Source organism: Pyxicephalus adspersus, chromosome 1 (assembly GCF_032062135.1).
Source record: "Pyxicephalus adspersus chromosome 1, UCB_Pads_2.0, whole genome shotgun sequence".
NCBI classification, from domain to species: Eukaryota; Metazoa; Chordata; class Amphibia; order Anura; family Pyxicephalidae; genus Pyxicephalus; species Pyxicephalus adspersus.
The window spans coordinates 17,384,459-17,409,533 of record NC_092858.1 but is presented as its reverse complement, the minus strand read 5'-3'; the positions used below and the strand labels follow the sequence as shown (position 1 = coordinate 17,409,533).

At 38.8% G+C, this 25,075-nt stretch overlaps 1 protein-coding gene across 1 annotated transcript in view; it reads right to left on the bottom strand.

The window, feature by feature from the left end:
- Nucleotides 1-4,866: 4,866 nt before the first annotated feature.
- Nucleotides 4,867-25,075, bottom strand: part of CEP126 (centrosomal protein 126) — a 56,445-nt gene continuing 36,236 nt past the window's right edge. The window contains exons 6-12 of the mRNA XM_072402910.1: nucleotides 16,565-18,542; nucleotides 15,161-15,298; nucleotides 11,978-12,099; nucleotides 9,909-9,987; nucleotides 9,041-9,250; nucleotides 8,420-8,484; nucleotides 4,867-6,771 (exon numbers count right to left, since the gene is read on the bottom strand). Coding sequence (XP_072259011.1) covers nucleotides 6,667-6,771; nucleotides 8,420-8,484; nucleotides 9,041-9,250; nucleotides 9,909-9,987; nucleotides 11,978-12,099; nucleotides 15,161-15,298; nucleotides 16,565-18,542 — 2,697 coding nt within the window. The 3' untranslated portion in view covers nucleotides 4,867-6,666. The remainder of the gene's footprint in view (nucleotides 6,772-8,419; nucleotides 8,485-9,040; nucleotides 9,251-9,908; nucleotides 9,988-11,977; nucleotides 12,100-15,160; nucleotides 15,299-16,564; nucleotides 18,543-25,075) is intronic.

Here is a 25,075-nt window from a genome sequence, read left to right as displayed (position 1 = left end):
CCACAGATAACTGGAGACAGACTTCTGTGAAATCACTCTCCAGTTATCTGTGTAAGGTCATGAGTTTAGAGGAGAGCTGATTGCTGAACAGTAGTAGGAGAAATGGCACGGCAGTAGGAAAACAGAAAAGTATGTTGTATAGATGTGTATGGCAGTGCCAATGCCTTGTGAAGAGAAGCACTTTCCTGTCCTACAGGCACCACAGTGCATCAAAAACGGCTGTCATGATTTTTTCACCCTTTAGAACTGCGCCTCTGTTGGGTGCCAGTTTGGACAACCCCTAGATAGGCCCTCATCTATCTATAACCATACCCCTGCATGCTAATGTATGCCATGTATCCTGCAGAGATCGACCAATGATTGCTATAGAAGAGTTATAGATGTCTTTAGTATGTGGACCTGTTATTGACCATATCGCTTTGCCTTCTCTAAAGTGGGTGGGAATCAAGATGGTGAGCCTCAACAGTGGAATAACTGGGTCTTAGGGCAGACTGCAGCAACATTTTTGTTCACTAACTACGCACTGGTTAGTTTTTATGTTTAGCATTTTAAATTTGGCAGCAGTTTCTGTAAATTTTAAAAGTTAAGGGTTTCTTCAAGGCCCACACCAGTTCATTGGATATATTGACAGACAGACATTGTACCAACAACCTCCATATAAACTTGTGGCGAGACATTTATTATTATTACAGGGGATTTATATAGGGCCCACATATTATGCAGCGATTTACAAAGACCATGGTCATATCACTAGCTGTCCCTCAAATGGGCTCACAAATCACCCTACCATAGTCATATGTGATTAATGTTGTCTAAGACAATTTTTTGAGGGAAAGCTGATTAATCTAACTGTATGTTTTTGGAAACCGATGTACTCGGAGGAAACCAACGCAGACACAGGGAGAACCTGCAAACAACATGCAGATAGTGTCCTGGCCGGGATTTGAACCTGTGCCAGCCAACTGTGCTGGCTACATTATATAATTCTATAACGCACAATAGTCCAGTCTCTGATACTTGCCTATTATTGCATATTGCAGATATTCTTTAAAACTCAACTACTGGAAAAAACAAAAAACAGAAAAATAGTGGGCCTTACCCTGGATATATGGCCATCAAAGGTAAATTGGCAGTGATTTGTGTCTGTAGGTGGAAGTTCCTATTTGAGCACCTCACTTTTCTTTGTTTTCACATTACTTTTATAGCTACTTTTCCACACAGATGTATCCTCTCAGAGGACCGTTCATCTCCAATAAATGAGTCAAAAATTTCAAAAATTTGAAATGGCACGTTTTTTTTTTTTTTTAATAAACTTACCTGTATGTTTGCCATCTCCACTGATCTACATATTTGGCCTGATTTATTAAAGATCTCCAAGACTGGAGAAGAATATCATGGGAGAACCTGGGTGATCCAACAAAATTGGAATGGATTTCCTAAAAATCATTTGCTATTAGTTTAGACATATTTTCAATCCTGGACCAGATTCATTCTAGGTTTGCTGCATCATCCAGCTTCTTTCATGATAATCTCTTCTCCAGTCTTGGAGAACATTAATAAATCAGGCCTAATGTATTTTTGATCTGCAATTTTAGAGCCTAAATCCAACAAGAATAGGACCCAGTTATACAAACTGTACTAAATACCATTAACAATAACTTTCTTTACAAACTTCTAAAAAGCCTTGAGGCTATTGTTTGCTATTAGTTGTCAAATGTTTTCAGTCCTGGCCCAGATACATTCCAGGTTTGCTGGATCACCCAGATCATCCCATCTTTTCCAGTCTTGGAATAATATATAAAAATGAGGTCCATTATGGTTTGCCACCTGGGCAGCATGGTATCCGTCTGGCTACTAAAAGCTGGGCTCCATGCCAGTGCTCTAAATAGGATAAAGACTACAGTGTTTCATCACTGTGATAGACATGAATCTAGGTGAAATCTCCCCCTTCAAATATCCACCAATGAAAGTTTGACAGCAGTGTTAATGTTTTTCGCCACTTTATCATCTGAAACTAGCACAATAAAAACTCCACAACCAGTAGATTTATACAAATGTCATTCTTTTATTATTGGTGGTAAAATAATTGTATTTTTTTTATCAACAAACAAGGCCATTACATTCAGCATTCACTCAGAAAAAAAGAATGAGGTATTTAAAAAAATAGAATAATCTAGTAAAGTGCATTACATCTGTTACAAAATCTATTAAGTAAATAAGGCATATTTTTTCTGTTATACAACTGTGAATGTTTATGCCCCCCTGCACTCAGTGATCTTATATATAGTATAGAATGACAGGCGGCTTACTAGAGGCCCATATGGCAGACCCGGCCACAATAAAAGCGTCACACTGCCATCTAGTGACAGGACGTATTTGAATCGTTGGAGAAAAAGTGAATCTTCCGATGGGCACATTTATTAAAGTGGGATTTACTGGATCACCAGAAAAGTTATTTTTATGAATATAATGGCACTACTGTGATCATCCATTAAAAAGGGGCAAGCAGCTGACATTGTCACTTTATTAAATAGGCGTCATCATATATTGACTTGCACCTTGTCTGTTTACTTGCACACCTTTACTACTCTCAGCATATTTATAAGCTGGCTGATCGCCACTTTTTAAAGGCCTATGAAAATTATTGTTTTTCTGATTGATATTTTTTCTGTGATTGCCTGTTTTTAAAAGCACCTTATGCTGCTGCAATGGAAGTGAATGGGCCACGTCCACTATTTTCCAACATGGCAAGCACTCCAGTCATAGTTAGAGTCATGGATTGCCACTTTGGGGGAATCAAGGTACAGTGATTAAAGCACTGATGGCCACAGTACAAATCTGATTGCTGTTTTATAAATTTGGCTTTAGAAAATGGAGATCTGATTTGAAAGCTTTAAAAACAAAGAAGTGTCGATTTGTTATAAAATCATGACTTCACTAGAAAAAGGCCCCCCCCATAAATACCCCCCACACCTTCTCTCCCACCAGCACCACTTCCCCAATATCTAATCATATATAAGTGATGGATAAAAGTTACTAACTATAAAAATGTCAGACTGCTATCAGCTGCCACAGTGATTCTCGCTGGCACTCAATACCTACTGTGGTAGCCATGATTCCTTTAATCATAGACAACTACAGTGACCGATATATAAATTTATATAAGCCCAGCCCTGTATTTTTAAGTTTAAAACACCAGTTTTAAGTTTAAACACCAGTTATATTTAGAATACAAAATTAATGCAGCGCTGTAATCCTTCATACATTTTCCCCACCTTTTAGATTGAAAGCTCTTTGGGGCAGCGTCCTCTCCTCCTCCTGTGTCACTGTCTGTATCTGTCATTTGCAACCCCTATTTAATGCACAGGACTGTGTAATATGTTGGCACTATATAAATCCTGTTTATTAAAAATAAAATACAGAGCTCTGAGAGATGGTGACTTAGAAACCATCTCTGAGTGACAGAGAGTTAACGTTGTCAGGGTGTTGCTTCACACTCCCGAGTGGGGGACCTATAACTGAAAATTAAACTGCAGCAAAGAAAGAATGAATGTCCCGTATCAGCAGAGCTGAGCTGGGTGGCAGTGCCGTGTAAATCACAACATTAGGTGAACCTGAATTCACTGCTCTCATATATGTATTTTATCTGTGCCTGAGGTTCAGCTTTTATTAGGGAAGGAAATGTCTGCTAGGTCTTGGTGACCCCATTAGGGAGGGATATTCCACCTCCATTCCTGTGTGTGTCAACTTAGCTCAGAAATATGCAGACTGCCAAAAAAAGCCTCACAAAGGTTCTAAATGTCAAAGGCCACTCTCTTAGACACAGAAACAGCAGCATTGTACTGCATGCTCAACCATGGTCCTAATTACACCCATTTAACTGTATGGGAATTGTTGAGAACCTCTTTGTCCACATAGTTCAGCGGTTGCCAATCAAAATTTTAGTGGTCCATGGCTCTGGGCGGTGCGCCCTGCTGATCATGTTCCCCATCGCAATCTTAGACCTGCTTGCTCAACATCCTGGGGGGGCAGTAGCGCAGTGCTGTGAATACAACAAAAGTTGGGCAATGGGAGAGTGGGCAGGTTCTGGCATCATGACATCACTCGGGGGGAATATTTTTCCCCTTTGAGTGACACACCGCTCCACGCGCATGCGCAGTCCAGATTCTGTGGATTTAGTGGTCAGTGAGGTCCGAAGTTTGCCGACCACTGACATAGCTGACGTGGGGTTGCAGCACTGTTCCTGAAAGGCCTCTGGTCATGTGGTTGCTTTTCCTCCTCTGGCGGAAGAACTTCCCCACCACTGACCTGCGGTGCACTTTTTTTTTTTGAAGCTTGCTATGTTCCTGGGAGTGGCTAACCACCTGAAAAGGCCCATACTATTGGTCAGAAAGTAAAGTGGAATTGGAATTTAACTGAAAACTATCCTATCTGGTATATTTATGTGTCCCCATTAGGTGCCAGGACCACAAAGCACCTGCATGTAGCAATATAAACCAACTCTTCTGTGTTCAAAAAGAGTCTAAACTGATGTCTGTATGATTACAGGTCCACTTTAAAGCCCAACTGACGTCTTAAACGGGTTTTCTTGTATTGCCACAGTGATTAATTTTTGCTTTAAACTAACCTCTAACTTTGCTGATTCCACGCTGCTGCTACAGTGCTTTGCGCTGGCACACAAGCACAGCTTTTATAATATATCTTAACACAAACTTGTATTGTAAAGTAGAAAAGAACGTAGGAATGTCGGACCAAATCTGTTACAGAGCGCTGATTACTGAATGCACTAAATCGTACGTGGTCATATTTAATCATTCTATACAACTGCTGTATCAGGATAGTGGAGGTAAAACAATCAAACAAAGGTTGGAAGTAAAATGACTGACCGCATTTATCTTGCAGACTTTAAAACAAACTGTACATTTTGTATTTCAACACTTTAACACTTTAAAAAAACAAATTTTAGTTTGGTTAAAAAAATCATTCATAATAATAACATTTGGTTTCAAATCTGAGTAAAATATAAAAATAAATTATATCTTTATGTTATCACTCAACAAATCAGTATTACAAATCACACGTGTATCTTTTAGAAAACAAAACCTCAGAGTTATGTTAGTCTATTCATATTTATGTTCTGGATATAATATTATTTGTGGGATGAAATTTTATTGTAAGAGCAGAAAGACTTCTAACATTCTTACAATACAGTCCAAGGTACTTCTGCTATGTACCAGATAATGGTCATATTCAACAAGATAACTCAGCTGACCAATATGACGATAATAAAGTGGGACTAAAGTTAGAGTCTGTGCAAATACAGACTTCAGTTATACATACAGAAAGTGCTGTCATTTTATACATAGACCAAGCTTCTATACATTTCTGGCATTAAGGCAGGAAATAAGACCAGCCCTAATCAAACAGCTTCCATTAAAAGGGAAGGTCCGCTTACACTTCATAAGTCACCTAATCGTTTTAGATTTAAAAAATCACCTGAAAAAAAAGAATCAATCCTATCATAGACACTTTGAAACAGCTGTCCCCAACCCTGGGGTCCGTGGGTAGTGCGGGCAGCCCTCCTTACACTGCTCTAAAGCTAGTGACAGTGTGATAACAAGAGCCCAACCAGCGGGAGGGCAGGCGTCTCTCCTCACGCTGCTTACACAGGAGCTGCCGAGAATGGCAGAGCAATGTATGTAACGCTTACACTTATTTGCCATTCCCAGCAGCTCTGCCACCTGACAGCACACCAGCTCTCTAACACTACTCTGCTATTCTCAGCTAGTGTGCTGACAGGAGGCAGAGTTGCTGAGAATAGCATAGTGTAAGTTGTACATATACAGGGCTATGGCAAAATGTTATTCTGTTAAGGGGCCTGCTGTCAGAAAAATGTTGAGGACCACTGATCTAGATCATTCCAATGGTTTAGGTGCAGGGAATCTTTGGAAAAGAACATTGATATGACCTTTGCCCAGGCACAATGGGTGGAAGATGGGGGCAAGTATAATTGTATTTTTTGTTTTTTCCGGTACTTTCTCTACTTACTAATAGTAGTGATTTGGGAAAGGGAGTAGTCTAGAAAATGTAAGAAGACCTTCCATGTTAGCAATGGCTCATTTAATTAACCCTTTAGTTAACATGTTTTGCCAATGCTGGAAATATGGACCCCACCAACAGTGCATGCTATCTTCTCCTTTGCTCCCCTGCCATATTATTTGACCACTGGGCAAAGAAAAATACTGGGTGTTTGGTCACATAGCAAAGCATAGGGCTCATTTTCCACTGCACAACATACAAGTGGGTTTTAGTCTATCATACAATATGATATGATGAACAATGGCAATGCCATGTAGGACAGCTAATATCTGAATAATCCCATCCTGGCTGTTGTAGACTTGAAATCCAAATAAAACTATGACATAAATGATCCTTGTAACCGCAGTTATATGGTTATCCTAGATAAAAATAATGCATTGCTGAGTTATTCATTATGATCCGAGAACATTTGTAAATGAATAAACCAACTAATCAGTACATAATGAACACACTGAAACATATAATATAAACTTATCATTTCAAAACAGAAAACATTGTACAAAACATTTATAAATACATATATACAGTGATATACATTGCCGTATGATATGACAGCACTAAAAGCAGTCAGTATCTTCTCTGCAGCCGTGTGCGAGGGTCAGCAGACAGGCTGCGGTACTTGTGCAACGGTACTGTGTTTTCAACTGGTTGAGCTGGAATATGGTGGATATTCTAAAAGATAAAGGCAAATGCACAGAATTATGTAAAAAATACTTGATATACAGAAATATTTTATGATGTAAAGGTGACATTACATTACGAGATTATTAATACAAGCCTGATAATTAAAATAAATGTGTCAAACACATCATTGCAATGCTTAACCAAGTGCTTCTCAAACTTTTTAACACGAGGGAACCCTTGAAATAACTTTTAGGTCTTCAGGGAACCCCAGCTATAATTACTATATCTTACTGATAGCCAAAAAGATCATTGCTGTCAGTTATACTGACTTAAGAGGCACAAACTGCTCATTGCTTAAGGAACCCCTAGCAACCTCTGGAGGAACCCTGGTTGGGAAACACTGGCTTAACCGCTGGCTAAGAATGCCATTTATATATTAAAAATATCTTTAAATATTTTATTTTAGATTTTTTTTTTCTGAGTGGTAATTTGACCTTTTGTCTACTTTAGCTGTGCTCTCAAAATAACCATTAAACACATTGTTATGGTTCTTTAGGTCAATGAAGAAAGGCAGATGTGTCCTTAGGCTTTAGGTGGGGGTACACACATGACTGACATCCCTTGACCTTCCCTGACAGCCATGGGCAGACTAGAACTCCCTAGAACCACTGTCAGTCCCCAGCTAGGGACAGGCAAAGAGAATATCTGCATGTATAGTCTCAGGCAGACTAATTTATTGTATATCTTTATTGAATCAAGGACACTAATACTGCAGAGGTACTGGGCAGCAATAGCAAGGCAGAAAGTATCCTGGTCAGATGTTCATCAGGAAGGGAGTAAACATGATTCACTTTTCAGGTTAAAATACAAACATGGTGTTCAAAGGTGCAGAATACGATAAAAGCCCCTGGGGGACCCATAAAGTTTTACTCCACTTTAAAGTCTATCCTAACCTTAACCATGCAATTTTTTCATTTTGATAAGCTAAACATGGACCATTAAAATGTTTTTGTTATATCAGCTAGATGATGAACTCTTCTGGGCAGGGTCCTTTCCTCCTCCTTTGTCCCTGTCTCTATCTGTCTGTAATTTGCAACCCCTATTCAATGTACAGCACTGCGTAATATATTAGTGCTTTATAAATACATTTTTTTAATAAATAATAATTAGTTCAATCAGTGCAAAACATATTGATCATGGCACAAATGTAATACTTATACAGCACTGACATCTTCCACATTGCTTTACGTGCCATTGTGCGGTTACATTATGTTGTTAAGTTCCTACATTGAGCATACAATTCTGTGCTGAAATCAAACCAAACACTAATATCAGACCTATCGGGTTCACCTCTGTGAATTTCATAACATCTTCCCTTATTATTACCTGAAATAAAAAGTGGAAATGCTTGAAAGTCCTGTCTTAGGGTGACAATACTGTTCCCACAATGTACAGTGAATGAGCATTGTCACTCTAGGACAGAAAATGTACTCCTCAATGTTGATTAATAAAAAAGGTAATTGGCTTCCCCCCAAAAACTGACCTTAGACTGTACGAAAGACATATGACTATGATTGTGAGCCGCTATGGGGGACAACTAGTGACATGACTATGGACTTTGTAAAGCTCTGCGTAATATGTTGGCACTATATAAATACTGTATAATTATAATAAAAAATAATACTGTCAAACTCACCAATGTTGATTGCATTGAAAATCCATTTGCAGCTCCTGGGGGTTTGTGCATTGTCTCCTGCACAGCTAAAATAGTCACAAAAGTCAATTAGATTTTGTTTCTTTAAAACTAAAGCTGAACACCCTTTTTACCATTTCCCTCCAGCTATTCAGCAGGTACGAAGAGCAATTTGTTACCTTAACTGTGCACCCTTATCACCTTTATCCGCTAAACCCAAAAAGCCTGGTACTTCCAGGTATGGGGTGCAGACGATGTTGCTTCCCATAGTGCCTGGGAAGTCACTAACCGGGTTCAAGTGTTATCATATGATGGGCATGCTCAGCCCTCCGCAAATAATGACTTGCATGCTTCTGTGTGACACTCAGCATTCTCTCCTGCATTGCTATGCAGCCAGGTTGTCATGCACCCTCCTGTGCTTTTCAGCACTAAAGGAATGATGTAATAATATATCGCAGACACCAAAACACTGCAGCACACACCATTCAGGTGAAATAGATTTCAGGTAGATATGTTATCATGTATGACATCTATTCTTATTTACTTATTATCCTTTTATTAAATGCAGTTCTACTGTGGACATGAATGATGAGGACAGCCTGTGTCCACAAGCTCCATACTTACTATGCAGCCTCTGGTTAAGGCGATCGAGAGACTGGAGGATTCTCTGTTCTTCTATAGAAAGAGCAGTGTGTCCTGTATTCGGGGATTTATGGCTCAGGAGATTGTGCTTGTTTGCCTGCAATGTTTGCATGGCAGCTAAGATTTCTCCATCTGTCGCAGATGTTTCCACCAGATTCTCTGCCAGCATAAACTGAGCCATGCTTTCTGAAACTGCATAAAGAGAAGAACCAAATATAAACAAGAGCTTCATAATTGGGTATGACTAACTTTCTTAAGTCTCAGTACTCAGTACTACTCAGTGTTAGGATTGCTGTAGCTCCTTTTTTTTGGTTTTAAAGTAAAGCTAACAATACTTGATTGATCGGACAAGGGAAATATTGTTGATTGGTTTACCATCTCATTAAAAAATTTTTATTTAGATATAATAGTATAACGGGCAGTATAATGGCTCAGTGGTTAGCACTCCGGCCTTTGCAGCGCTAGGTTCCAGGTTCGAATCTTGGCTAGCGCACTATCTGCATAGCATATCTGGAGCTTGCAGGCTCTCCCTGTGTTTGTGTGGGTTTCCTCTCGGTACTATGGTTTCTTCCCACATTCCAAAAACATGCAGATAGGTTAATTGGCTTACCCTCACAGTTGACTTTAGACTGCAATAAGGGCATATGACTATGGTAGGGACATTAGATTGTGAGCCCCTTTGAGGGACGATTAGTGACATGGCTATGGATTTTGTAAAGCGCTGCGTAATATGTTGGTGCTATATAAATACTGTGTAATAATAATAGTGAAAACTATTGCAGTACTGATCAAATAGGAATTCAGTATGGAGCCCCCTGTTAATTTATAAGCAAAATGATACCATACATACCTTCAGCAGAAGCTGATGGATGTGTTTGTGCAGGCTCATGTGAACTAGGAATTGGGCTTATCTTCACTGTGTGGAAGTTCTGTTTATGGGAAGAAGAAAAAAAACAATAAGAAAGTGGAAAAAATTTACATTATATAACCAAAACTTCCACTTTTTTGTGGATTTAGCAACAGTGAGGTCATGCAACAGATTTATTACAAGGTTAGAGCTTGAGTCAAAAAAATCCTAATTTAGCTACTGCAAAGTAACACTGCAACCTAAACCTGCAATGACCATTTCTTATTTATGTATCTGTTTAGTGCAGGTTTCAAACAGAGATTGCTAGGGGTTACTTGAACAAGGAGCAGTTGTGACTCTAAATACAGTTATCACTGTTTAGACACAAATGATCTTGGCTATCTATAAGGGTGACATCATTCCCTCTGACCATCATGCTAATATACTGAAAGCTGTGGATATAGTAATTATAGCAAGGGTTCCCTGAAGACCTGAGTTCCCCCATGTTAAAAAAAAGTTTCATCTTTAGTAAAAAATTAACACTTTGCAAATCTGGCAGCACGGTGGCTCAAAGGTTAGCACTCTGGCATTTGCAGCGCTGGGTCTCAGGTTCGGATCTTGGCCAGGACTATCTGCATGGAGTTTGCGGGTTCTCCCCGTGTTTGCATTGGTTTCCTCCCACGTCCCAAAAACATGCAGATAGGTTTTTGAGTTCCCCTAATAATTGACTGTAATTCGACAGTATTAAAGACATATGACTATGGTAGGGACATTAGATTGTGAGTCCCCATGCTGGACAATTAGTGACATGACTATGAACTTTGTACAGGGCTGTGTAATAGGTCGGCGCTATACAAATACTGTGTAATAATAAAATCTGTCGGAGCTGGATGTCTAGAAATTCAAATGAACTGCAAACCCACCCCAGGGACTTTGCTAAGTGTGAGGAAGCCTGCTTAATGTCTGTGCTGTAAATTTGCTTGATAAATGTTCCCCACTATGAAATCCTCTCAGATCCTGACACTTTCAGTATATTACGCTCATCTACGTGAGCCTGCAATACATTTACATAATACCATGATGACATCTGACGTGTTGGGGGGAGTTGAAATAATCAGACATAGTGTAAGCATTTGTAATCAAACATCTGCATGCGTATGAAATCATGTCGCCAGTAATCTGCTGTGTTCATTAGCTGCCATGTTTACACAAAGATGAAAACACACTGATGATATATTCTGAACAAACAGCAGTGATCACCAGCTGAACTTTCCTCTAGGCACTTGCAGACCACTTTCACTAAGATGGATTAGTTAGTTCAATGTTCTTCATTATTTAATTTTACAATACATTTCTCTTAAAAATATTCCATTGAAAAACACAGTTATGTCACAGTATTGTCACAAATATGTAATATCATGAAACATAAAAAATACTGCACTAAAAGCTCTTTAATTTTACTTTTTCTTCTACAGCCCAAAGAACACTTTCCCCTCTTTTGTAGAGATTGGAGGTTGTAGTCATTGGTGATCAGCTTGGGGTGACAACACTACTCCTCCATAGATTCAGTAAAGTGAGTAAGCGTTGGCCATATCAGCAGGTTAAAATAAAGGGGGATAAAAAGCCTAAAAAATAAAACGAATGCACCCACCAAATTAAGGTAATGCTTAGCTGCTGTATAATTTTCACTTAAAGGGGAACTAATGTCCTACTTTGAACATCGGCGATTTAGGCAGGTGGTTATTGCAGAAAGGCACAGGCACATCTGCTCAGAAATTATATCATTCCAGACTGGCCAATTAGAATGACCACAGTTCATCTCAAAGAAATATAAAGGAAGATGGCGGTGTCCTGCGACAGTATAGGGATTATTGGCGAGTAGTAGTGTATAGGCGAGTATTGAGGGTTTTGTTCTGCTTTAAGGTTATTTACATTACTACATACTTATATGAATACTATATTTTCTCTCTTTTGGTTTATTTTTATTTGACTTCGTCAGAAGCTGAAAAGAACTGTGTTTTACACATATGTTTTATTTAGAGGATTATCCAATGGACATGGCTGTTGCTTACCTGTAAGAGTGGAGGCCTCAGGCCTGCTGAACTAGGTCTGCCTTTTCGTTGTTCCAGCAAAGCTCTGCGTTTGTTCTCACTGTTATCTACAATCTGCCTTCTTCTTGGAAGGGTGACATAACCTAATAAAAAAAGAAGAATGTTTAAGCCCTCTGTCAGAACATGATTTCTATTGCCAACTGAGAACTATTTTTTTATATGCTATGTACTGGACCTTTAACATTTCTGCCTTTAAGAGGTTTTTTATAAATTATTGCAGTATGTTCTACATGTAATCATGGTCTGCAGGTTGTTAGAGTGACCTGTCAAACTCTCTAACCATTTTACAATTAAAAGTTCGGCAGAAGGCAATGCAAGGTTCAAGCTCTTAATTTACTGTCATAGCAAAAGTGAGCTTGTTTGGGGCAGTTTGTGTATTCATCATGAACAGTTGTAGAGTCTTTTGCCATGCTAAATATTAATGTGGAACATTTGGAATTTAGGTGATTATAGAGTAAAGCTTTTTGGAACCTTAAGGATTTCTTTATCAGGTATTATACAAATCACCTGAGTAAAGCACCTAATGGTACCCCGATGTCTGCATTTGTAATTACTTAATTTACCTAACAACAATATGTATCACTTAAACCTCAAACATTCTTGCATTAATTGTTTGTAGGCTGCCAAGAAAGTGATCTGATATAAGAACTAATGATGGTGGAGAAGGAACATGAGCTGATAATGGGGAGAAGGGTATAAAATGAGGAGGATATGGATGGAAGTCAAGTGAAGTGGAAAGATTATAAAGAACTGGGCATGACTGTACTGCAGTAGCAAAGGGTGATAGGAACAGCACTGCACAGCTGGAAGCATGAGGAGAACCATCAAACTGCCAAACAATAAAAGAGAGCAACCAAGAGAACAGTACAGAACATGAATTGCAAGTGGAGATTTGAAATCAGACACGTGATGAGTTGAGATGAGAAAAAAAGAGCAGTCTGGGATGACAGAAGTGAGGACTGCATAGGGAAAGGAGTAGGGAAGAGAAATGAAGCAAACAGGCAAGCCACTGGAGAAGCACAGTATAAGATGGCTGTGGCCAAGGAACACTAAGGCTGTGTACACACGTCAGAGTTTTGTCTTTGGAAAGGGTCTTTCATGATCCTTTTCAACAACAAAAGACTGAAAGAAGCATGAACGAGTGATGTACATACAGTCCCGTTCTTCTCAATGGAGAGGGGAGGAGGAGAACGAGTGAGTGGCATCCCGCTGCATTGCGGTCATTCGTTGACCTGCCAGAAAAGATCCATGAACAACGTCGGAGGGCCACTGTACACAACACCAGATTCTCATTTGATACCAGCCCTGAAAGGATAGTCAGATGAGAATCGACTGACATGTGTATGTAGCCTGAGGCAGAATGCAATAGGGGTCCAAGTAGAACAAGAGTGAGATGGAACATTGAGAGATGGAGTAAGGACTCCGGTAGGCAGAGGAGAAACAGCGACAGGAGGTGAAGGGTAGGGATAAAGCAATATTCTTAGTGGTGGGCATAATGGAGAGGATAAAGCAGGCACTTATACAATTAAATACAATTGTAGGAGTGGATAGTAATACATCAGACTCAGGAGAAAAGCAAGAGGTGACTGAGATAAAGATTTGCTGGAACAGATTGGTGGAGGTACCCAGCAAGTGAAGAATTAAGCAGCTGTATAAAGGATTGAGAGGGGATAGAAATGCTGAGAACTGCATGCAGAGGAGAGGGGTAAGAAGTCAATGAGGATACACACATTGAGGGTGTCAAAAATATTGGAGGATACTTGGGTATTGTGCGCTGGAAGACTTCACTGAGGCCAAACCAACCATAGGTACAGCTGTTTTAGGAATAATACATTCCCATAATTATCACTGTCATTTACATTCTACACATGAAATAGACTCATAAAGAAAAAAATGCATGTGCCATGTGACCACTTTAGCAAATTGTTCTACAAACTTGCAGATCTTACCCTGGGGAAAGTAACTCAATCACTGCTAAGACAAGGCAATTTCAATGCAATGAGACCTTGCGAGCATTAGAAGTGTTTGGTATTGCTGACAGAGATCCCCCTGTCCTGGAGAGATTATTGTCTTTGCTAAAGGGAGAAGTCACTTCACTTCTTTGGCTTTACAGCTTAAGCTCCATTTAAAGCAATTAGGAAAAATAAAACTTTTTCTACCCTCTCCACTTGCCCCTAGCTTATCGCTAGTTTTTAGTTTTAAAAAATCTGCTGATTATTTTCCTTATTATATTCCTAAAATCACAGTCACGTGACAGGTTGGTTCCTAATTTTCTTTCCCCTGGCCTGTAGTGTATCCCCGTCTGCAATGCCTATGATGCCCAGTGTCTGACATAAGTGTCAATCATAGACCCCTAACAAGGAATTGAAGTCTTCAGTGACAATATGTCACAACTGAAGAGAGACAACAAGACCTGCAGCATGACCCAAAGTGCATCTTCAGATCACCACTTTCCTGAAAGAAGCACCACTGATCAGTCCCTATTATGCAAAATCCATTGCATTACTATTCAGGTTAATGTGCTTTGTTTTGGGCAGTCCATTAATGGCACTGATTGGTACGCATTGCAATGCATTGGCAAGGTGCCTTTGTGGTGCCATTAAAAATGAATGACCCAGAACACCAGCACATATCTAGTGTGTATATTAACACATACGTTTATGTAAAACATTAGAATGCAATGCACTAGTAAAAAGAAGACGCGTTTTAAAAACTTAATTAGTAGGAGCCGGTGGGAAAATGAGACATTAAGATCAATTTTACCATTGGGCTTTAAAGCGGAACTAAACCCAGTTGTATTTACCTCTTCCCATTGCATTGCAGCGTGCTGCCATCTTTCTTCTGCTCCAAGTTGCAATTGTTGGCCATCTTGGTTGGCTGGGCCGGAGTGACATAACTCCCCCTGCACCTGTCCTGAGTAACCAGGGGATGTGCCATTTTTACAGCTCAAGTGAGCGAACAGGCAAGTAGGAATTCTTACTGCAGAAGGGACATCGCCTGTCCCATTCTGCAAAAAAGTTAAAGCAGAATTTTAGTTCTGCCTTAAGTGTATCCCTAATGCTGGTTCATTGTTTTGCTGTAAATCTTTAACCTAAAACAAACAAATCTTATTACAATACAACACTAAAATGTTAAAAATCCTACCACTAACGAAAGGAGAGGAGAAGCCATTCATTTTAGAGAATGTTTTCCAGTTATTCAGTGTTCCTCCATCAATGATGACATGGGACAGGTTAGGTCGTGTCTGTAAATTAGAAGGGAGGTCGCCAGGACGGAAATCACCTAGAAAACAACAAACAACATTAGACGTGTCTGTCATAAAAATCCTTTTACATTTTTAGATTTCATTGAATGACATGGTAATTAAACTGAAACTTTGAACGTGTAAATTGATTTTTTTTTTTTGGACACTTTCACAAACAATACTTGCTTTTCTATTTCTATACTTTTGCTTTTTTCTATACTTTTTGATTTTTTTAAAAGCAGAACTCTTATAAAAAAAAAAAACAAGATAAAATAGGTATCCAATTAAGATATTAAAACCAGCTTTTGCCTAAATATTCACCTAAAATTCAAATATTTTTTTTCTGCTACCTGTCCTTAGTTCAGCTCCTTTCTCTGAGCCATGCCAGCCAGTGACTGATCAGGGCAAGTCATCTCATTGTCACTCTCATAGCTCATAACTGTCTTTTTTATAGAACCAAAACCCTATGGGATGGAATTATTAAAGCTTTCCCAGGCTGGAGAAGATACACTTTTATCAGTGAAGCTGGGTGATCCAGCAACATAGAGGTTTGAAGATTCACTTCCCAGAAGTCTCTGTTGCTCTTAACTTGAAACTTCCACCTCCATTTCCCTTTTTTCACTTTTGTTCACTTACCTTTATTGCAGTGTAGTTTTCAATAAACATACTGCATTGTTATCTTTTCCACCTTTTTACCTGGTGACTTATGCAACACCAAGTGCCACGTCATTAGGGGGCACATCAAACAGGTAAATAACCCAGCACCAGATCCCACACTGCACGTGTGAGATCTTAAGCATGTGTAAGTTACAAATGTGCAAGAATAGGAAAGTCACAGGTGACAATGTCACAGGGCAGAGGCCGGGGAACCCAAGCAACACTAGCACTGTTGGCTAAGTGGCTAGCACTCTTGTCTTTGCAGCGTTGGATCCCAGGTTTAAATATCAGCCAGGGCCCAATCTGCATCAAGTTTGAAGGTTCCCCCCGTGTTTTTGTGTGGGTTTTCTCCGGGAATTAGGGTTTCTTTCCACATTCCATAAACATGCAGCTAGGTTAACTGGCTTTCCCCCAAAATTGGCAATAGACTGTGGTAATTACATATGACTATGGTAGGGACATTAGATTGTGAGCCCCTCTGAGGGACAGTTATTGACATGACTTTGTAAAGTGCTGCATAAAAGGTTGGTGCTACATTAATACAAACAAATAAATTGCTTTTCCTCTATTATAACATTTCCCAACTAGTAAAGTCAAAGTGATCTATTTCCAAATATATTTGTTATTTTACAACCAAAATTACACACCAGGAGCAGAGTTTTTATGAGATAAGGCACTTCGTACTCCTTGCCATAAAACAGCAATTTCATCATCAGTGGGAGTGTGGTCTAGGCGCAGTCCATTCTCTCCATATACAGGGATCCGTTTGGCAGAAACTGGTAAGCTTTCCTGTAAAGCCAACACACGCTCACTATTCATAGCAAGGATGGACTTTGTAGCGTTCTCAGCCTCGGAAGGACCAGGTTGTTGTGCACCAATCATATTACCCAAAGAACGAGTGAATGTTTTGGAGGACATTGTATCTCTTGGTACAACATGACTGGGTGGCTGTACAGCACTGTTTGAATTACTAGCTTGAGAAATGTGTGTATTCACAGGCTGAGCTTTGGTTTCTGGAAAAGCCTCCCTATTATTACTGTCCATGGCAAGCCTGGGTGGAGGATGAGGTAGCATCACCTTTGCCTGAGTCTTTGCAATTTTACTTGCTTCTGTTGCCGACTGGGGTCGTATGATGACACCCCTTCTATTCCGATATGCAACCACGGTTTGAGCTTTAGCAGATCTGGGGCGCTTTGCTATCTTTGTCTTTGCTTTTGGTGGTGTTCTTATGACATGGGTATGGCCTACAGAGTTAGTTTCCTCTCCTTTAGTTGCCATCCATGCCTGCTTGGTGAAATGGTAACCCGTAGAATAAACAGAACTAGGAGTCCCACCAGAAGAACCTATTTGGTCAGTTAATGAAACAGTAGGGACAATTATATGTTCCATAAATTGTCCACCTGGAGAGGGCTCCACTTGTGGCTTTTGACTAGCGTCCAAGTTTCTAACTGTCCCTGAAGCCTCCTTGCTGTCCATTATTTTGTCCATTTCATCTAACCATCTTAATTTTTTATTTTTCTTATTTTCCTTTTCCTTAGCCAGTTCTACACTGTCCCTAAGGCCATCTGAGTTTTTCTCACCCAGAAACATTTTGCCAATACCCAGCGTCCTATTACAACCCTTTTCATACTTGGATCCTTTTTTTAATATGCTTTTTAACAACTTGTGTCCATCTTTTCCGACACTGTTATTTTTTGCTTTTATATAAAATGCAGGCAATGCAGCGTCAAGATCATCATGAGAATGAATACTTTTCCTCTGATCTTCCTTTTCATCTTGTAAAACAGCAGAATTTATATTAGAAACTAGATTTGGGGAGGAGAGGTATCCCCTAAGCGGAATGGTCTGATTGTTGCTTTCTATGGGCTTATTATGGTCATTTTTCACTTTATAAAATTGTGAATTATTGGAACTAGTCATCCCATTAGAAATATAATTTGAATGGATTTCTTGTAAATGTTTACTTTGTTTTAAATCAGAGTTGGGTTGGTAGTTACTGGCAGAACTTCCTGATAATGGAACAACTATTGGAGTTGCCAAGGGCTGAGTCATTGTAGGCTTTATTGATAAACCAGGGCATTGTACCGTGTCTTTGTTATTGTGTGGTACCATGGTTTGGATGGCTTCTCTTGGGGTTGGGTCGGGAGTGGCCCAAGCTTTGTTTGGCCTAACCACAACAGTTGAACTTTCTCTATAAGCCGTGTCAGAATACCCTGTCTTTTCCTCTGCTTTGGGCATCTGTGAAAAGTGATTTATTTCTTGTGTTGGTGAGAAGATAGCGTAGGAGGATCCATTGTGTGCTGGAGTATCTGTCACTGCTTGCTCAGTCGCAGATCTATGCCACTCCTCATCTTTCACAAATACATTTTGTTCTTTCATCATGTCTGGTATAAATTGATGAGTTTCAGGAGTGCTTTTTACACTATTCAACCCACGATTACTTTCATTGGTGTAGCCACTGTTCATAGTATATGAGATTTCTGACAATGCTCTGTGCAGAGTGTCAACTGGAGACTCTTGTGCTGTATTATTTTCCTCGTTAGCACTGTTCAGACCTTCTTCTAGACTGTCCAAACTTGATAAACTCTCTGAATGCGCTAGTTTTTCCACTTCCTGATGGAAATTCTGAAAAATAAATAAGGAGGGCTTTAAGATTTAGCAATAACTAAAAACTGTTTCATGGCTATATTATATAAAATATGTATAAAAATATACATATCCATAATCATGCTAAGCTAACCAAAATAGTGACAGAAACAAGTTTGAAGTAGCATATTGATTTTTTAGCAATTAGCAATCTGTGGACACCATTAACATTCCCTGTTCTGTTAAGTAACCAGATATTTAAAGCAAACTCTCTCTAAGCTTTGTACACATGTCAGATGATTATCACCCATGGCAAATGGTTGTGCTCATCTGAGGTGATAATATGACGCATAATAAGTGATCCCCCTGTCGTTGATCAATCTGCCTCCTTTTCTTGTTTCAATGTTCTCCTGGTGATGGGTGGTCCTCTGATGATATAGAGTGGTACTGACATGAAGCCATTCCCCCTTAGAGAATGGGCACACCAAACCCTGCATGTTCAGTTTGTCCATGCTAACAGTTTAAATGTTGCAGGGAGTCACTAAGCCAAGATTTACTAAATACATCCTGTGGTTAAATTATAGTGCATAGGAAACAATTTACACCTGATAGAGATTCACTAGACCCACTCTATCCAAAACCCCAAAAAAACATTAGGCAAGAGGAATAAAAAAACATTGATTTTATGATCATACACGAATATTTTTAAAGGAAAGACTCTATAAGATAATGTGATGGTCGCGATTACTCACCTCACTTATAAACTAAGATTCCCTGCCTGTGATACTGATGAGTCACTAAGAAAAATATAGAGACAATTCTGAGTTTTATCTGACTTTTAGGTGCTATATACTTGTTCTTGATCTATGACTAAAGGGTAATAAAGCCAGGCACAGCCAGGTAACTTGTATTTTAAGAAAGATTACCAATGACAATCCCGACACCTTCTATAAGAAAGGATTACTTAAACAACTTAAACTTGCTGAAATAACAAGCAAAATGTAAGATAATGGCTACAGGGGAAATTTTGTAGTTCTAAAGGATCATTGCTATTAGGTTGAACTAAAGGTCCAGTTTTAAGTTTGTATGATCAGGCAGGTCATTATTGTAGAAAAGGACTGGCAATGTAACTTCTGCAATAATGCGACTTACCTGCGTGATCACACCAGGTTTCTGACAAAGGGAACCTCTTCTATAATTACTATATCCTCAGCTCATACTACATTAGTGTGGTGATCAGTGTGAAGAATGCTTCTTACATTGCTGGCCAGTGGTAAGAATGTCATCTTTGAAGATAGCCAAAAAGATCATTGATGTCGGTTACTCTGACCTAAAAGCCACAAACTGCTCATTGCTCAAGGAACCCTTAGCAACCTCTGGAGGAACCCTAACACTCTGCGGAACCTTGGTTGAGAAGCACTGCTTTGAATAAACTCTACAAATGTTTTTAATCCTGGACCAGATCCATTTCAAGATTGCTGGATCACCCAGCTTCACTGATGAAAGTGTATGCTCTCCAGCCTTGGAGAGCTTTATTAAAGCAGGCCCAATGACTTGCAGAAAAAAACTGTTAGTCTTTCCACAGTTATTCTCCATTGGATGCCACCACCTTACTTCATTACACAGCACAAAGGCAGAATGATATTTCCATGCTTGGGTAATGGAAAGGTTCACTTCAGCAATTTTTTAGCTTCTGCTTTTGATAAAACGTACAATCATTCTACAGTCACTTTTACTCTATATATAAGCAGTGACCCCACACTGCAGCACAGGCGAATACAAAGAACAGAGAGAATAGCTTGGAGTGTCAGACTTGCTGATGGATAGCACAGTTTTGTCAGCATTAACTTTCTAACAGGCTTAAACTACATGTCCATCAGACTGACATGTTGCATGAATAAAGACTTCAAAATCTGACTGTGTTAATAGACAGATTGTAAAGATGGAAATATGAAACTCAGAGGAATGTCATTATTTGTTAACAGCGTGAAAGATATCCAGGGGACAGAGTTGACATGAGCCCTGCATTCCTCTAGGAATAAAACATGTTGAAGCAGCATGGAGCTGAAATAATAGTGTTTCAATATGCTATACAAATCAATTTCATTATTATACAGAGTGTGTACAGTGTAATTCACGCTCAAACGTTTAGTAATGACAAGCATTCCTCACTAAAGATACATTACCAGTGTAACAGACCTGACATGAGGATGACCCTGAGACCCATAAGACTCATGTGTCTTATGCCTTGGTAAAACCTAGAGAAAATCCATGTAAATGTATGTTTTATGTATCTAACAATCCAATGGATCTGATTTATTAAAGCTACACTACAAGATACACTATCATAGGAGAACATGGGTGATCCAGCAAACTTAGAATGGATTTCCAAAAAAATAATTTGCTATTAGTTTAGAAATGTTTTCAATCCTGGATCAGATCCATTCTAGGTTTGCTGCATCACCCAGCTTCTTTCATGATAATCTCTTCTCTGGTCTTGGAGAGCTTTATTTAAATAAGGCCTAATGTCTTATAGATCTGCAATTTTAGAGCCTAAATCCAACAAGAATAGGACCCAGTTAAACAAACTGTATCACATACCATTAACAATAACTTTCCTTACAAACTTCAAAAATCCAAAAACCTTGAGTGGTGCTTAAATTGGAATACTCTTTGATATCAGAGTATTCTCCCCAGAAATGTTTTTAAGATGGGTGGTAAGAATCTGTAGGCGGGTGGTGGTCCTATGTATTGTGACCCAACTTTTCAGAAACCACTCAAAAGTAGCTGGGTGGTTATTGAATAATGCTGGGTGGAGCACCCAACTAAAAGGCGCTGGGGAGAACATTGAGAAGTATAACATTTATGCACGCTGACTTATTTGTCTATTTCTGACTATACCTGTCTCTCTGGGAGTCAGGGAAAAGTCTCCTATATACTTACCTCTGTAAACCTATAACATACTGTTCTCACTCTCTTGAAGAAAAACAGGTAAAACACCTTGAGAAGTGAGCTTTTAAGTTTTTAACTGGATATATGTGATTTGAGCATATAAATATAAAAAAAACTTGAATCTCTGGATTTATGAGACTGTATGGTTAATCCGCTCATGTTACTTCACAGGTCCCATAGATTTTTGTTCAAGTAATTTACTCCCCTCACTATAAATGGTATTGAGGTGGAGGAAGTAGAGCAGCCTTTCTGTCTATTTGTAAAGAAAGAGAGTTATATCAGCAATTATAAAATAAATCTGAAATACAGTATATTAGTTTTAATAAAATACAATTAGTAAAATAATTTGTCTATAATATAATTTGTTTTATTATAATAAAGTATTTATTACTTTATTATTATTTATTACTTTACATAATGTAAATAGCTGACACACAGCTATTTACATTATGGGACCTTTATAGGAACTGTTTTACATACTTTGATGTTCATGCATCCCTTCTAGACAGTACTTTTCCTAGACTAGAATTAAACCTCAAAATATAGAATATCTTTTCTGCAATTAAATAAATAAATAAAACTTACCTGCCTACTTGCAACCTTTGCAAATATACCGGAATAAATGGACTACTGTGTGTATGTGGAGAAGTTATGTCATTGCTAATCAATCCTAATTACACTTGAATAATAAGTATACTTTCAACAAAGTAGCCCTAGTCTTCCTACAGTGACCTAAGCTAACCCACCTCCCCCTATTACAGTTCAGTACTTACCAAGATCCAGGTATTTAGTAGGTTGATTTTTTACATCCCTCATTCCCATCTTCGTTTAAGGCAGTTTCTAAACTAGGTAGACAGGTTGTACTGCTCAGGAATGGGCAGCAGCGTGGTGCAGGATGTAAATCAAATTATTAAACTTTTACCACATATTAAACTGCTGACCTGACATCAAATACTGCAATAACAGGTATACCTTGCATTACTTTTAAAATACATAACTTATTCTGCACTGAGTATTACCCTTCTCTCAGGATCTCTGCTGACATCTAGTGGTTAAAAATAAAACTGCAGAAGGTGCTATATTCTAGCATTGAATTCAGGGATAATGCTAGTAATTAAGTGGATCCCCTATTTGTTTGTGCAAAGTGATTCTGGCTTTAAGGCAAACTTACTTATGATACTGCCATTCAGGGCTAATATTTTAAAGGCTGATATCAATGACAGAGAAACGAGAAAGTATACCTATTGACAACGTTTAAAATTACATTTGTGGTGTAGGGTTGCCATACCAGTAGAACATGGCGTTTTTTTGCTAATCTCCCCCTGTAACATTTGTAAATTTGTAAACTGCAAACCCTGCCAGTAAAACCATTGGATAGAAACTTCATTTAATAGGGAATCATTGCATGTTGCCATCCATGGTTAGACTTTTTAGATGTTGGCAGAATCATATAAGAAAGCAACCACACCAAGCTCTGCTCATAGTCCTTTAGTTTGGCAGCGCATCTGCTCTACCTGCAAGATGTAGGGAAATTATGTAAAAGTCATACTTAGTCTCTGTGTAGCAGAGTGTATAAGAAATCTAGCTTCTTGGCTGTATTTTCTATTAAAAATAAATTATTTACATTGCTTTTAACATATTTAACATCTATACTTGCTTTGAACTTGTCTGTTTATTACTGTACAACAGTGTTTATCCACCAGGGTGCTGTTGAACCCTAGGGTTCCTTCAGAGGTTGCTACGGGTTCATTGAGCAATGGGCAATTTGTGATTCTCAGGGCAGTTTAAGTGACACCAGATCATTGTGGCTATCAGTATGGGTGACATTCTTCCCTTTTGGCAAGCAATATAAGAGCATTTCTTCTTACTGACCATTACGCTAATGTACTGTGAGCTGTAGATATAATAATTTTAGCAGAGACTCCCCTGAGGATCTGAAGGTTACTTCAAGGTTTTCCCCCATGGTAAAAAGATCAGAAACACTGTTATACAATAAATAACAAAGGCTTCAGATATATGAAAACCTTGTACAAAAATTGTTTTATACTTCATGCTAATTATGAGGATGTATAGTATCTCCAATTATATTTGTTAGACATATGTATATATATATTTATGTATATTTATATATGTATATATAACTATATAAGTATATACATCCTTCCCTGCATCACCAGCAGAAGGGCAGAAGGCAGCTAGCAAAACAAATCCCTCCAGTGAAAGTAAACAGCCAACCCAGCTGTTCAACTGGTACAATGAGAAAATGGTGGTAGGTAAATATGGCGTAGAGGGGTGAGTACTTGAACACATGTTGGGTTTAAAGTTACATAGTTAGGTTGAAAAAAGTCCATCAAATTCAACCACTAGAGAAATAAACATAACCTAGATATAAAACCCTATGGACATAGTTGGTCCAGAGGAAGGCAAAAACTCCTGTGATCTTTCCTATAAATCTTTAATACCCAGGTATATTCAAGAAAAACATCCAGCTTTTTCTTAAAGCAATCTATAGTAGTTGCTGAAACTACTTCCTGAGGGAGCCGATTCCACATTTTCACTGACCTTACAGTGAAGAATCCCTTCCTTATCCGGAGCTTAAACTTCTTTTTCCTCCAGACACAAAGTGTGCACTCTTGTTCTTTGTAATGATCTCAAAGTGAATAATTGGGAAGAGAGTTCTCTATATGGACCATTTATATATTTGTACAGGGTGATCATATCCCCCCTTATACATGTCACCTACATCTCTACTCAAGGGAGAATAGATTCAGTTCAGCTAATCTCTCCTCATAGCTGAGCTCCTCTATTCCTTTTATTAGTTTAGCTGCCCTTCTCTGCACTCTCTCCAATTCCATTCTTTATGTGAAGTGAAAGTAAAATACAAGTACAGAGGAGTTGGGGGACAGCAGAGCCAGCGAGCTATGAGGTGCTCAGGGCAGCAGGGAGCTCACAGATTTGCAGATCCACAAGAACAGGTGTCTGTGTGCCTTGTATAGAGCAGACACTGTGATTCCATCGTATCATCTTGCTTATTAAAGTGTGATTAGCTCTTTTAATGCAATGTAATAGATTTGTTAAGGAATGATTTCTAGTTCATACCACATCTATTTCTAATATTTACAGATAGAACATCAGCCAAACCTATTCTTTTGTGACATATAAGGTTTAAACCTCTAAGAGGGACTTTAATAATGTTGGTGGCTTTGTGTTACAAGTAAGGGGGTAATCCCTTCAAAAGAGCGATATCAACAATAAAAACAGATCCTGATTTTTAGTGGAGTGGGAAAGGCTATATTGGGGGTTGGCAATAGGTTGACCTTAATCAACCCGTAGACTGCAGCCATGTGATGGGTAAATCAGGATCCCACTGAGCCGCTCTTCTGTTAGAAATGGTCTCCCCCAGAAGGGCTTTGAAAAAAAACAATTAATTAACAAAGGTTTATAGAAAATTAACATCTGTTTAACAGTGGTGGTGGTGGGGAAGTAGAACAGGGTAGATAATTAATTAAGTGTTCGTTTAAAAGGTATACTGCCATAAATACCATAAAACTTTTTTCTTCTTAACCACCTGAGCGTTACACTGAGGTCTAGATTTCTGTACCAAAAGTGATCCACTGTTT